The 15,552-nt window shown below is 46.0% G+C and overlaps 1 protein-coding gene across 2 annotated transcripts in view; it reads left to right on the top strand.

Moving 5' to 3' along the window:
* mtTFB2 (mitochondrial transcription factor B2) overlaps window positions 1-15,552 on the top strand; it is a 190,736-nt gene that overhangs the window by 69,610 nt on the left and 105,574 nt on the right. For both annotated transcript variants that reach the window (XM_050182377.3, XM_050182376.3), the window contains exon 4: window positions 14,621-14,735. In XM_050182377.3, coding sequence (XP_050038334.1) covers window positions 14,621-14,735 — 115 coding nt within the window. The remainder of the gene's footprint in view (window positions 1-14,620; window positions 14,736-15,552) is intronic.

Below are 15,552 nucleotides of genomic sequence, written 5' to 3'. Positions count from 1 at the left end.
AAGTGGATTGAATGTTTCTTGCAAAATAGAACTGTACATTTCTGGTAATGATCATGACTAAGTAAACCGCGTAATTTCTAATGAGTCTGACTTCTCTGTTCTTCAATCTGACCTAAACAAAATTTCGTCTTGGTGTGATACAAGGCTTTTGAAACTAAACATTAACAAATGTAAAGCAATGAGGGTGTCTCGAAAGATTAACCAGTCCATTTCTCAGGGCTAAGATCTTAACGGTTGCCCTCTTCAGTTCGTCGACAGCTACAAGTATCTAGGCGTCCATATCACTAGTTACCTGTCATGGCAAAAAGATATCCACCATGTTATTACCAAGCCAGCAGTTCCCTTGGTTTTCTTCGGCGGAATTTCCACCTCGCGCCCGTTCCGTTGAAACTACTACTATATAAAAATATAGAACACTCGCGCATTCTAAACTCGAGTACGCTTCATCGATATGTGACCCATACACTATCCGTTAACGCAGTACTTAGAATCGACTCAAAACCGCTCAGTTAGGTTTATCCTCTCTAACTACTATTGCTTAGTCAGCGTCTCTCACATGAATCAAAAGCTTGACCTACCTCTCCTTTCTACTAGACATCGAATTTCTCGCTTATGCCTGTTTCATAAAATATACTACACTAATAGTGACCTAAAAATGACACTTCTTTCACCTCTGAGCCATTTGTCATTCCGCATTGATCATCAAATGAAGGTTGGGGTGCCTCAGTGTAAAAGCAATGTATACCTCGAAGCCTTCACGAAAACAAGTCAAGACTGGAATCATCTTCCCGCCTCCATCGTCACTATCACTGATCATGATGTGTTCAAGTTTGCTATATGTGACCATGTGCTGCCTCATTAGCCGTTTTTTTTTTCTTTTTCTGTTGCCACTCCTCTCTGTAATGCCCGTACGGCCTTGAGAGTAAATAAATCAAATGAAATAATATACTGGCGATGTACATGCAACGATCCGGTACTGAACCTGATATTTCGGAGCCAGCTTTGGGCTAATGCCTTGAACATGGAAGGGCAGCCAAAGCCAGACATGAGAGTCCATGGCGAAGGACTGTGTGGGCTGATTGTTGTCATGGCAATCTTTGTGGATTCCGTGGGTATCCGACATGAATGAGCAAGTCAGTTGGCAGCACTCTTCAGCATGGCGAGCAACTTCGGAAAGAGGGGGGAATTCAGAGGCATGCGGATGATATGGTAGTAAGGGTGTCGAGGGTAGTGGATGGTTCAGGTCCACAAAGAAAAAAAAATGGTAAGAAGCCTGTAGTAGCCTGAGCGGCAGTATTATATGTGTATGTCACAAAAGGGCAGACGTTGTCCCGATTGGAATGTTCAGACGCAACATACATAATGAGCATGTCACCAAGAGTGCGGTTGAACTGTTCAGTCATACCATTAGTCTGTGGGTGATATGCCGTAGTGGTGCGGTGAATAGTGCGGCATGCGGTGAGTAGCTCATTAATAACTTCGGACAAGAAGACACGGTCTCGGTTATTGAGCAGTTCTCTCGGTGCTGTGTGCTGTAAGATGAATGCAGCGACATCGCAAGCAGCAGCCGAAGCAAGTGCAGCAGCTTCGGCGTATCTTGTGAAGTGGTCTACTGTGACAATTATCCAATGATTTCCTTTAGCAGTGCATAGAAGAGGCCCATAAAGGTCAATGCCAACCTGGTCAAAAGGACATGCAGGACATGGTAAAGGTTGCAGAGGGCCTGTCGTATGAGCAGATGTCTTGCATCGCTGACAGGCTGCACATGACCGAATGTATTTGTGGACATTAGAGTAGATGCTGCGCTGGAAGTACGGCTGGTGGAGCCGCTCGTAGGTTTTCAGGACGCCAACATGAGCTTGTTGTGGTTCGGCGTGGAAATATGTGCATATGTCGGAACGCAAATGGCGAAGGATGACTAGCCGCCATTTCCGACCGTCTGGCTGATAGTTTCGGCGGTACAGGATGGCGTCCCGTAGCACGAAATGGGTGGATTGGTAACAAAAGGCTCGAGGGCATGTAGCCATTGAGGAACTGTTGAGAAGGTCAATGAGAGAAGCAATCCACGGATCTTTTCTCTGTTTAGATGGCATGTCAGGAACAGCAAGCGTTGCAACTGGGCACTGCATGGATGAGGGTGGTATTTCGTCGGATCGCATGGGCAATCGGGAGAGCGCATCTAGACCAGAATGTTGGCGCCCGGAGCGATAGATGACGCGAATGTCAAATTCGAATGTCGAAAAGCCCAACGTCCAAGACGCCCCGACAGGTCTTTCAGTGACGCAAGCCAGCAGAGCGCGTGATGGTCTGTCACAACGTCGAACGGATGGCCATACAAGTAAGGGCGAAATTTGTTGAAGGCCCAAACTATAGCCAAACATTCTTTTTCTGTGACAGAATAATTGGTTTCTGCCTTTGTGGAGGCACGACTCGCATATGCAACCACATATTCCAGAAAGCCAGGCTTGCATTGTCCAAGGACGGCTCCAAGACCAACGCCGCTGGCGTCCGTATGAACTTCGGTTGGTGCACTCGGGTCGTAGTGGCATAAAACAGGCGGTGAGGTAAGCAGACGATGCAAAGTGGTGAAGGCTTGGTCACATGCCGGAGTCCAATCGCGGAGGTCACCAAGGCCAGCCAGGAGCTTCGTCAGGGTAGCGATGATGCAGGCGCAATTGAGCACAAAGTGTCGAAAATAAGAGCACAGACCGACAAAACTTTGGAGCTCTTTCACTATAGTCGGCTGCAGAAATTCCGTGACAGCATAAAGCTTGCCAGCGGCCGGTTTGGCCGACATAAGCCTTTCCACACTTCAAGGGAATGGCGTATGCCACTCCTGTGGAACACTTGATGTATGGCTTCTCATGTTTTAGCTGTCAACCTCTTTTTTCGAGTTGCAGATGCGTGGGCATAACTGTGCCAGCTTGTTGGGTGCCGAAAAAACAACGGACACCCCATGCCTGTTGGCTACCTCCTTGAGACTGTGTGAAGTCTTGTGCAGGTACGGCACAACCAAAGGCTTGTCGGTCTTCCGACGGTCGTCTTTTCTTCGTATTCCTAGTTTTAGCTTCTGAAGGAGGGTCTCAAACACAGCAATCAAGACCGAATAGGGGAACCCCGCCGCCAAAAGTTGGCTGGCCTGATTCTCAAAACTTTTCTGCATTAGGTGCGAGCACGACTTCTGAAGAGATGATTCCAAACAGTGCGATGCTATAGCTTTCTTTACAGTTTTGGAATGCGCTGAATCATACGGTAACAAATCTTTTTTTGTGCAAGGGAAATAGCCCCAGCAAACCTGCCTTTCATGAAAGGTTAGTCTAAGGTCTAAAAATTGGAAAACATCTGCGTCAGGTAGTTCATGGGTAAAATTGAGCCCAAGTCCATGCTTGTCAAATGCGTTTAAAACTTCACCTACTGTAGAGAGGTAGGTGAAGGCCGTCTGCTTTTTTAAAAGCAATAAAATATCATCGCCGTACCTAAAAACCTTTAAAACAAACTCCCCCAAAAAAGACCTATCTAAACGTTTATCTACTTTTGCTAAAAATATATCACAAAGAATTGGGGCCACGCAGAACCCAATGCAGATACCGTTGCGCTGCAAAAAAGGCAGGTTGTCATAAACAATAAAAGTAGATTTCAGGTAAAACTGCAATAACGATATAAAATTATCTGCTACTACTACTATTGCCCTTAATACTGACAAGCCTGTTGAATTCCGAAATGACAGTTCGCCGTTTTCTTCTACGCATTCCCTAACAGCCAACGAAAGCTGATCTTGAGGCACAGAATAAAACAAGTCTTGTACATCTACGGAGAAACCAAAGCCAATGTTATCTGTGCTCTCAAGAAGTTTTCTAGTTTTTTTGTTTTCCTGCGGCTGATTACGTTGTCTGCCGGCACGCTCGTTCATCGATGCGCAATGTCATTTTCCCCCGATTGTATCACTCCCTCCCCCCTTCACTTCTGCCTTTCCCCTTATATAAGGTATCCGTATTCTTTAGAAGGGTTAACTGCTGGGCTAGTTCCGTATTCCGTATCCGTAGATCCGTATTCCGTCAATAAAATTTTGTTGACAGTCAGCGCTTGTGTCTTGTCCTTGGTACTTTGTGGTTGCATGTGTTTGCGCTGTTACAATTTTTATGTCAAGTATGGTCAGCTGGTCGGCTCCGAAGTGGCACTTTTTCAAGTTAAGTTTAAGGCCGGCGGTGGCAAGGCAAATAAGGACTTCGCATAGACGAGAGAGGTGAGTGGTGAAATCAGGGAAGAAAACTACCACCTGATCTAAATAACACAAACACGTCTTCCTTTTGAGGCCTCGCAGAATATTGTCCATTATCATTTCGAATGTCACGGGCGCATTGCAGAGGCCGAATGGCGTTACTGTAAACTCATACAGGCCATCAGACGTAATGAAAGCTGTCTTCGAGCAGTCAGACTCATCTACTGGGACTTGCCAATAGCCTAATCGCAAGTCCAAAGAAGAAAAGAATTCGGCACCATGTAGACAACCCAGGGCGTCAGCTTTGCGCGGTAGAGGATAGACATCTTTTGGTGTAATCTTGTTGGGGTGACGATAGTCTACACAGAAACGAATCGAGCCATCTTTTTTCTTAACGAGTATTACGGGAGATGACCAAGGACTGCAGGATGGCTTGATAATACCATGTTCAAGCATGTCTTCAACTTGCTCAGTGATGACACGACGCTCAGTGGATGACATGTGGTACGGACACTGGTGTAATGGTGCGTGATGTCCCATATCAATGTGGTGAGAGACAGTACTTGTGCGGCCTAATGATGCTTGGTTCCAGTCAAAAGAGGCATCAAAATTATTTAAAAGAGTAATTAACTGCTCACATTGTGCCGGCTTGAGGTCATCGGAAATAGAGCGACAAAAAACAACAGGTGATACTCGGTTAGATGGCACACGGGGTGTCATGCAGTGCTGTTACGTTGGCAGTATTCACGTTGTCGGCAACAGGGGAATGCACAATAATGTCAGCTTCCACAGCCTGGATGGTACTAATAGTTTTGCCACAGTGCAAAGCCAAAGTGTACGAATTTGGGTTAGAAATCAGTATTTCTGTAGCACCATGGTGAACCGTGAGGAGGGGAGCGCAAGGCAACAATATAGGCTGGCGGCGACTGAAGACGACAGTGGGTGTAAACATGACCGTCGCTTCGGTAAGCGATGCGCATGAAAGAGGGACAAATACAGCACTGTGAGGAGGAAGGTCAGTATATGAAGCTACATAGATCCTGCTAACATCGTGAACTTGCAAGTCGTGAGATGGCAAATCGCACAGAACGGAGAACTGAACCTCAGCACATGCACAGTCAATGACGGCATCATGGCACGACAGAAAATCCCAACCGAGAATCACATCATGGGAGCAACAAGTTGGCACAAAGAAATAAATTGAATACAAAATGTCTCGAATCAGCACCCTGGCAGTGCACATAGCGACTGGCTGAACTTGTGCACTAGCTGTTCTAAGCAATAATACCAAAAGCGTCATGGTCACTTTCTGTAATGCACGACAAAGCTTCTCACTAATCACGGATACAGCAGCACCTATATCGATCAGCGCAAGAGATTTGATGCCATCAACGTTCAATAACATTAGCAGGGGAAAACGAGGACTTTGATCTTCCAACGATAACTCAGTTCATGCCTCAGGAACTGCGGAAATCAGTTTTCCGCCTCAGTAGTACTGGCACTGGGCCTCTGACGCATGGGTGAGAGTGAGCCCCAACGAGGGGAAGGCGAGCGACGAGTACCATGGAGCTGTGATTGCGGAGCTGGTATGTCATCAGCAGCGTAGACTTCTGGTGGCGGCCGTTGAGGCATATGGAATGGTCGGAAGCCAGAGCTGGGTGGTCGCTCAGTGTCCACGAAGGTCATCAAGCGCCGGTGGCAGAAGCGCGCTACATGTCCCGGGGTAACGCAGGCGTAGTATTTTGGGCGGTTGTCAGCAGTGCGCCAAGGATTTGTACCCTGCTGCTTTGCACTAAAAAAGAGAGCCACCAGCTGGCAAGGCGAAGGCAGAGGAGATAACACCAATGGGCGAGGTGCTGAAGGCGGAGGAGAGAACCCCGGCAGACGAGGCGCCCGTACAACGACTTCAGCATACGTCATAGGCGCGCCACGAGAACCGGCTGACATGAAGGTGGAAGATCTTCGGTCACTTGCCCTTGAATCATCTGTCGGATCGCTGGAGCCAAATATTGAGAAGGCTTCTTCGTGTTCAGCAAATTTGAGAGCTGACGCGGGACCTCCTCGCGCACAAATTCTTTTATTTGTGTCAGCAAAGTTGTCTGGTTGTCGTCAATAACCAATGCTGCTAGCGAATCTTCTGTAGGCGGTGGGCGCCGAGCTAAGATGCGTTGTTTCTATAGATCGTCAAAACTTTGTCACAAATTGATAACTTCGGCTACGGTACGCTGATCCTTCGCTAACAACATTTGAAAGGTGTCCTCATCAAAGCCTTTAATAATGCGTTTTATCTCGTCCTCTTCTGCGATTGACGAATTCACGCGTTTACACAGGTCAGTGACATCTTCGATGTAACTTGTGAAAGTTTCACCGTGATGTTGCGCATGTCCCTGTAAGCGCTGTTACTGTGAAGCTTGCGCACAGCGGGGCGGCCGAACACTTCTGCGAAACTTGTCTTGAATGCACTTTGTGGTTTTGGAACCAGAGGTTCGCGACGTCGGTTTACTAAAACAGCATGTTGTGCAACTTGATGGCATCGTCCTACTTGTTATGCTGGCTCACCCATTCATGCGATAACAACCAATTCCTCCATGTCATGATCATTGGTGCCACTAAAGATAGCAGGATCACATTGGCGAAACTCACCAGAAACGATGACCGCCGGAGTCTGTGGTGCATCTTCCTGGGTGGTTTCATCAGGCATGGTCGTAGCAGTGGGTAGCGTCAGGCTTCAGAGTTCCAGTTTTTGAGGTTACCCAGCGGCTCCACCAAATGAAAGGGGGTTTATTGCAGCTCGTTCGAGGGATCGCAAATAGCTTTTGATCACGAGTCCTAGCCCCCCTTTGCATCAGCAGCCCGAGCTCGGGTCTCGCGCCGCAGTGGTGGCAGAACTCACAGCGTCCCATGCATATTCCCCACTACAATACAGTCTTTATATACTCCCAACATCCCTGTAACAATATGTACACAATTGCAATGACTAGAGGAAATGTAAAGAGAACTAAGCAGATGCAATACCAAAACTCTGATGCCCTGAGAAACTCCAGCTTTGTGCAAAGGTTGGTTCAGTCAGTTCTGATGCAGAAGGAGGAGCTGTTCAACCTGATCTGGAAGGTGCTCTCCCCTAGTTGACTCAATAATGCCAGCAGTTGAATATACTCTATCATTGGCTGCCTGTATCGCCACATTAGCCACAATAGATTTGTGTGCCGCCTTGGTCATAGTAGGGCTCTTTTAAAAGAACAAACATTCGCAAGTATTTGCTCACCGCAAGTATTTGCTCACCGTTTGTTTTGGTGTTGGGCACTTCAGATGCCACTATGGAAAATGCAATCCACACAGAGCTGTGCTGCATTGGCAGCTTGAGCTTCTGAGAGGAGGCAGGCCGCATCTTTCTACTTGCTTGATCAACTAGTGCTGCCAGTCATCTTGAAAACCTTGTCCTCAGATCAAGTTGAATGCAAAGGCTGTTTCTTTTTCATTTTAGTGCTCTGCGCCAGGGGGGAAGTGCTCCCTGAATTGGTTGCAACTAGGCCCGTCATTGTTTAAACTGTCTGATTCTGAGGTGGAGCTCAAGGACATTCAGCCTTGTAGGGTCTCCATGTGTCTCTCTATGCCCTGATGTTTTATAGTGGCCAACAAACACGCCAGCCTTGACACGCAACTGAGAAGGTCCTGACATTATTGATACAAACTTTCAGAGAGTGGGTCTCTGCCACGGTGAATGCTTCACAGCAACAACAGGGTGTCTACCAACCAGGAAAACTGGGAAAATGGGTAATTCTCAGGGATTTTGAATAGTCTGGAAATTCTCAAGGAATTTGTGCATCTATCAGGGAAAGTTTAAATTTTTATTGAAAGGGAACGAAAGTCGCGTAACAGAAAGGGATCGTAACAAATTGTCTTTTGATGGCGTGTCGTCTGTTGGAGGAATTGCCAGTGTACAGTCAACCACCGACTTTCTGGACGCCTGGTAATTTGGACGGCGTTGTGGTACCACAACGTACGCCATAGAGTCAATGCATAAGGACGTCTGAAATTTCGGATGCAAGAACCCTCCTCCGCCTGATTTTGCGGACCTTTTGCCGTGACCGCTGGTCTGAAATGGCATTAATCAAAGCCACCATTGGCTTTGATTAATGGCTTGCATCGTTTGAGTTCTTGATATGCGTCAGCCTGCGGCGTTTCCCACTTGCACTCGACACCACATTCAGTTAGATGTGTAAGTGGCTCAGCAATGCATGAAAAGTCTGGGGACTCTGTGCTTGAAAACTTTAAAAGAAATTCTTGATCGATTTTGATGAAACTTGCTGAGTTTATGTATTTCAGTGTGCTAGTTTTGAATATACATCTAATTTTCTTGCAGAGTAAAATTTTCCAGAAATTGAAGCAATTCAGATTGATTGCATAATTCGCTTGGAGGTGAGCTATCTATGAAACTATATGTGGCATAATAAATATTCACATACGAAAATAATGTGGAACTAACAAAGAGTGTGAATTAGCAAGTATGCTGTTCTAACCTAATGTTATATCAAATGAGAACATTGCAAACTTCAGGGAGAGAAATCCTTCTAACTTTTAGAAAAGGAAACATTAAAAAAAATTTCATAAGTGCAACAAAGTTATTTCATAAATTTGTGCTCTACACAGCCTTGCCTTTCTGAAAAAAGAAAAAGAATTGCACAGATAGCACAAGTAGAAGCAGAGATAATGCACCTCTAATACGGCATGATCATCAGAATTGTGGGTTTTGAGAAAACAACAAAAAAATTTAACAACTTATATATAGAAAGAAATTTTGAAATAACTGTACCAAAAGCCATCAGCAGGCACTAGGTAAAATCCATAGCAGTTACCGGTTGACGGCATAGCGTGCACTGCGAGTACGTTCACTTCAAAAAGATTATACGTTTTCGGGCCCTCAATTCCCTGCGAGCTCCGTCCCGATGCAACTTCACCGCAGATCTCGCAAGCCACAATCAGTTTAGTAGCGAGACCATAATCTTGACTGCTCCGCGCCAGCTACGCAAACCAGTGCAAGTATTGCACGAGAAAATGCCGATAAGATTGTTCACTGCTGCAAGTCTGACAACAACGTAAGGAGCAGAGGCCTTTGCGACCGAGGCTGTTGGACTATCGGCAGTTGTATTTTAACAAAATGCCGGATCGTTCGCTCTGTGGCCGTTGTAGAATAAATTCTTTCGAACTCAGCTTGCTCATTAGCTCTTATCTTATCCACTTCCTCTTCAGTTATGACAGCCATATTTCATTCTTACGTGAGTGTAACCGGCGTGTGGATATGCGTGATGTGGCAGAGCAGATGTGGCATAGACGTTCGGCGGTGGTACAACTTCAGCGGTGAGCTGCCGGGTATCCTGTGTTGACTACGACGACAGAATCATTTCGGAAGTTTATTGTGTCTCGCACATTTCCGCCCGTTACAATTCAAAGAAAAAAACTTTGTTGGACCTCCAGCATAGCTAGTGTCGCAGTCGTGAGACTAAGACAAAATGGCAGCTGTCTTCCTCGTTTGAGTGCTCGTGGTCCTTGGAGCCCATCATCACTCGCCATCTTGGTCACATGCTCAAATTGGCAAATAATAGCATGTGCAGCAAATTTCTTTTTCTGTTTTTTTCGTGACCGCAGTGCTGGCAATGTTGCCAACCGACGAATAATGAAAGCCAGAAATGTGAGCTTTCGAATGGTCCCAAATGGCGCTGGCAGAGCGCGAAGTTATCGAGTTATGGGCAATTAAAATTGGGCGTGAGTTGTCCCCAATTTAAAGGGCAACGCTTGCGGATTTGCATCTTTAGGTTATGATAATGGAAGAACTATACAGTATTTTGTTACCAAATCTTGGAGATAGACGCGGAAACGCATAAGGAACATGAAAATTAAAAATTGAAAATTCGAAGTTTTGGGCTGATTTTTGGTCCCAAAGATTCGGGTCCCTCTTAACAAAGCGGCTGTAGTAGGCACACATGCCAACGAATCTATGCACTGCCTTCTTGTCTCTGGGCTGCTGGAACTTTGTGATGGCAGCTGTCTTCTACGGGTCATAGAAGACTCCCATACCTGCCAACTCTTCTGAATTTTCCGTAAAATGTACGAATTTCGAGCAGTCTTACGATCTTATGAACCTTAAAAACATGAAAATGTAGTAAAACTACACTCTGGTACCTTGTGCCACCACGAGAGGGCACTACGTATGCGTGATATCATCATCAGCAGCTGCAAGGTTGTAGTGACTTCTGTCGTCTACTGGCGGGGTCACGAATCCATATAAAAAGCTCAGTAGTGCCGATAGCTCCTCTAGCACCTCTGCAAACCTGTTGCCATGCTGTTGCCTTTATTCGCGTGGGTGCGCAGGTTCGGACTTCAGTCAGCTTCAGTTACTGCAGTTTTGGGCTCGCCTTTTGTGTGACTTGCTGCCGCGTCTGGCGCACTGTGATTTCGGCCTGTAGCGGCTTCGCAGTGCAATGGCGGGCTCGAAGTTGCGACAGCTCAAGTGTTTTTGAAATTGTACATGGCAGAATTTCCATGCTTTGTACCGTTGAAGAAAGAGAAGTTCGAATTCTGCGCCACATGTGCCTGTGATGTGAACATCTCGTATGGCGGCAAGTCTGACATCAAGGTCCACATCGCTTGGAAAAAGCATCAGGGATACGTGCGAGCCGTGGACAGCCAGTCAAGCGTAGCAAACGGCAGAATACTTTTCGCCGTTTTTAGTTGAACGCAACATCCTGGTGAGTGTCAGCGATGATGCTGGACCGCTTTTCCAGAAGATGTTCCCCAAGTGGAAGAAGCGAAACGCTACGCTTGTGGTGACATCAATTGTTCGGGAAATGGCCGCCAACACGGAGACTTCTTTGCTGAGTGCCCTAAAACAGCAAGTATTTTTGATTGTTGTGGACGGCAGTAACAATAGGGATACGCAGCTTTACCCTATTGTTGCGACATGTTTCGTTAACGAAACGAGTAGAGTCGAAAGCCGCCATCTTTGCCTCGGGACAATCCAAGGGGAAGCGACGGGTCACAAGATTGCAAATCTGATTCTGGATGAGATGAAGTCTCGGAGTTTGCCTATTGGAAACTTGTTGGCTATGTGTTCGGACAATGCCAATGTCACCATCGGCAAGAAAATCAGTGTTTATACTGCATTGAGAGAGGCTCAACCAGGTTTCATAAGGGTTGGTTGCCCGTGCCATCTCATCAACTTGGCCGCCCAAAAAGGAGCTTGATGTCTTCCTGTAAAGCTAGATGAGCCTTTGGTTGACATTTTTTTTTTGCCTAAAGGAAAGCTAGAAACGGAAGGTCGACTTAGAGTTCTAAAAAATGCATGACGGCGAGATCAGAAAGATGTTGAAGCATTCGCCGACATGTTGGCTGTCATTAGGAAAGTGTTTGAAGAGGCTGCTCGACCAGTGGAAACCACTACTCAGCTTTCTTTTTTTATCTGAAACAAAGCAGTGCAACAAGCAGAGCTGGTTTTGGAGTTATACCAAATTCTGAAGTCTTTCTCACAAACCCCCCAAGAACCCTGCACTGACCCCAAAGTCTGCTACACATCTTCACAAAACTGCTGCAGGCCTTGGGGAAAAAAAGTACCAACGGCAATGAACTCTCGCTAAAGAGGAAGGAGATCTCAAGCAAACAAACTGAAACTTCATACCAAGGATTCTGAGGAAGCCAGCCACGTGACCCAGGAGGAGTGCCTGTTTTATTTTTTTTGTCTTTTTTGTCATCGGAGCTAAACAGGGCATGCTGTTGTTTTCTCCAAAATGTTACACTGCTTTTTGAGAAAGTAAACTGCCTTCTTCAGGCACAGGCTCCTTAGATTCGTGTACTGAGAGGCCTCTTGAACCACCTTTTCGAGGATCTTCTGACTAGATTTGTGCACCCAGGTGTTGTCAAGGCATGTCATTCATTGCAGGAAGTTGACTATGGAGCTGCAGAGAACCAGAAAGGTGATGAAGACATAGTCATTGGCAGCACAGCCTACTCTGTGGTTGAGACACTGAGCTACATTGAGAGAGAGCAGTTCTTCTCTGCTGTACGTCTGTACTTAATGGCAGCATGCGATTACATTCACCACAAATTCCTGCTAGAAGACGTCAATCTCAATATGGCTGAAGTTGCTCAAGTACAAGCTCTGGAAACTGCTTCATTCAACAGCATAGGTCATTTTATTATGGCGTTCCCTGCTATCCTACCCCAGCAGAGTGGCGAATCAAAAGAAGCAATCGACACACTTGAAGTCGAGTTTGCCAACTTGTAACCCTATCATGTTCCAGCCGACATATTGAATGAGCCAAGGTGTGACGTGATGTGGTCGCAATTAGGAAGCATTCGAAGTGTCGACAGATCGCTTAGGTTCCACAGAATTCCAATGGTTATGCTGTATATTCTCTCCATTCCCCACAGCAATGCTGAATGTGAGAGAATGTTCAGCACTGTGAACAAAACTCAAAAAGAGTTTCGCTTATCTGTGTGGGAGAAAACACTCAAGTCTGCTAATGGTCAACGGGCACCAGAGTGGTACTTGCTTTTATCAAATCTACACGGAGAAGTTTCGGAAGCAGGCAAAGTTGGCAACTGCAAAATCATTGCAAAAATAAATTGTTCCCCAGTGGAGTTTTCTCTATTTACTCTCCAAGACATAGATTTCACTTGCGGTTGTGAAAACACGAGTAAGCTTATCGCAAAAAGTAAATCCCATAAAAAAAGTGCTGCCATGCACCCCCTTTCCCTTGCCGCGATAGCTTTAAAATGTCCATATCTTCTGGTTGGCAGGTGTGGACTTCAGATTTGCTGATGACATTGCCCAGGAACAGAAGCTCAGCGTAAGCGAAGTGGCACTTTTCTGGCTTCAGAGTGAGCTCTGATGACTCTAGTACTGTACTGTCGCAAGCCACCTAAGGTCATCATCGAAATTTCCGGTGACACCATTCAAGTAAACAACATAGGTCTGCCACTCCAATCCACCGTGTCCATCACGACCTGGAACGTTGCAGCTGCTGAGCACAGTCTGAATGGCATGACCTTGAACTTATAGAGGCCATCTGGCATCTAGTGAGTCTTTTCGCGATCCCTCTTCTTGAGTTCTATTTTCCAGTAGCCAGTCTTAAGATCCATCGACGAGAGGTATTTAGTGTTGCGTTGTCTATCCGTGGGAGGGGGTATACACCCTTCTTTGTGATCTTGTTCAGTTGACGATAATCGACGCAGAAACGTAGGCTTCCGTCCTTTTGCTTCACCAAGACTACAGGAGATGCCCACAAGATTTTCGATGGCTGGGTGATGTCGTCGCACAGCATTTCATCGACTTAGTGCACGATAGCTTTACATTCTTGCATAAAAACATGGTAAGGGCTCTCGCGGAGTGGTCAAGTGGACTCTTCGTTTATTGTGCGATGCTTTACAACTGATGTTCATCGAATCCTCGATGACATCGAAAAGCACTCGTATCGTCAAAGCAGACTTCTGAGCTGTTGCTGCTTAATTACGGGGAGAATTAGATCTGTGTCGAAGTCTGGCTTGGGAACTATGGTCATCAGGGTAGGTGCGGTAGAATCCGGGAGGAGAAATGCATTCTTGGTTTCTACAATTTCCTCGATGTATGCGATTGTTGTGCCCTTGTTTTGTGTTGAACTCATGGCTGAAGTTTGTCAGCATCACTTTCGCTTTCCCTCCGTGCAGTCAAGCGATACCTCTTGCGACACAAATTTCATGGTCAAACAGTAGTAGTTGGTCTCCCTCAATGACGCCTTTTACTTCTGTGGGTGTTTTGCTTCCGACAAAAATGACAACGCTGGAGCGAGGCGGGATGCTGACTTGGTCCTCAGGTACACTTAAGGCATGCTGGCTGGAAGGCCTCTTCATTGCTTTCGCTTGGTCTGTGGGCGTGCCCAGAGAAGCAGGCTACACTCAAGGCACAACCATAGCGGCAAACACATTCGACAGTCGTTGAAAATTTGATCAGCCGGTCAAGTATGTCGGCTTTCATACATACGTTGTCGAAGGTTCCAAAGTAATCGCTGGTGCCCGCTTGTCTTCCAGAAAGTACTACACAATTTGCGTCATGCATACATGCAATCGGAACACACAAAGTTTAGTGACAACAGACAGCGGATAGAACCATCGATAACATTAGAGAAACTTCTGATACATGCAGGCACGTTCTGCACTGTGCGATAGCATTTGTTAGACGGTGAAACGTGGTCATTCGAACAAGATGCACGTGTCAATACTTTTACAAACAGTGCACAACTGGAAGAAGTGCCTGTGCATGTCTTTTTTTCTGTTTTTGTGCTGTTTAGTAAATGTAAAGAACAAGGTTAGAATCTTTGTGAAAAGCAACAGTGAAGCTTGAGGATCATATGGCATGTGGCTAACATGCAGGCTCAAGTGTCAGCCTGGCCAACACGCTTGGAGCTGGTGGAGGCTGACCTGCTGCGCATGCACAACCGTGAGGAGCAACTACTGGCCGGCATCACACCACGCCCCTGGACACATGGTATGCCATCATCATGATGAGTGCTTGCTGCCAAATGTAAAAGCAAGTATGCTGCACTTCACTTGACAAGTGGGGCCTTGTTGATTGTTGGGCATGACGTTGTTTAAATGCATAGACAATGAGGACAAGAAAGTAGATGCACACACACGCTGCATGAAGATTTCAATCCTTAAGCAATCCATTTCAGCTGCGATGTCTGGAGTGTGGCACCTTGCAACTTGGTCACACCAGAGAAATGAAAAAAGAAAAATCCAATGTATTGTGCATGTTCATAAATCGTGTTCAGCGGACAGGTCAATGTTGTCACAAACTACAGGCCAATTTCGATACTTTCGTGCATTGCTCTTATACTTGAAAAGCATATTTTTCACGTAATGCAGAGCTTCATTGATGCGCACAACATAATGTCGCCTAATCAGTACGGATTTACTTGTGGGCGTGGCACTAGATTAGCATTAGATGAATTAACTGATTTCCTCAATAGTACTCTTGAAATTAGTGCATTCGCTTGTGCATTATTTCTAGATGTATCAAAAGCTTTTGACTCCGTCAACCATGAAATTTTACTTTGTAAACTTCATAGCTATGGCTTCCGAGGGCCTTTTCTAACTTTCCTTGAGAATTATTTGCACGGTCGAATTCAAGTAGTAGTTCTCGGAAATATTAAAAGCAAACCTAGACAGTTGAGCGCTGGAGTTCCCCAAGGGTCGATTTTAGCTCCCCTTTTATTCAACTTGTACGTTAATGATCTCAGTCAAGCAATTTTTCGCTGTCGGGTGTTTCAATACGCAGATGACACGCTCTTAGTATCTCGTCA

This window comes from Dermacentor andersoni, chromosome 7, assembly GCF_023375885.2.
Source record: "Dermacentor andersoni chromosome 7, qqDerAnde1_hic_scaffold, whole genome shotgun sequence".
NCBI lineage: Eukaryota > Metazoa > Arthropoda > Arachnida > Ixodida > Ixodidae > Dermacentor > Dermacentor andersoni.
Note: the sequence above shows the minus strand (reverse complement) of the source record. Positions and strands in the feature narration are given on the sequence as shown.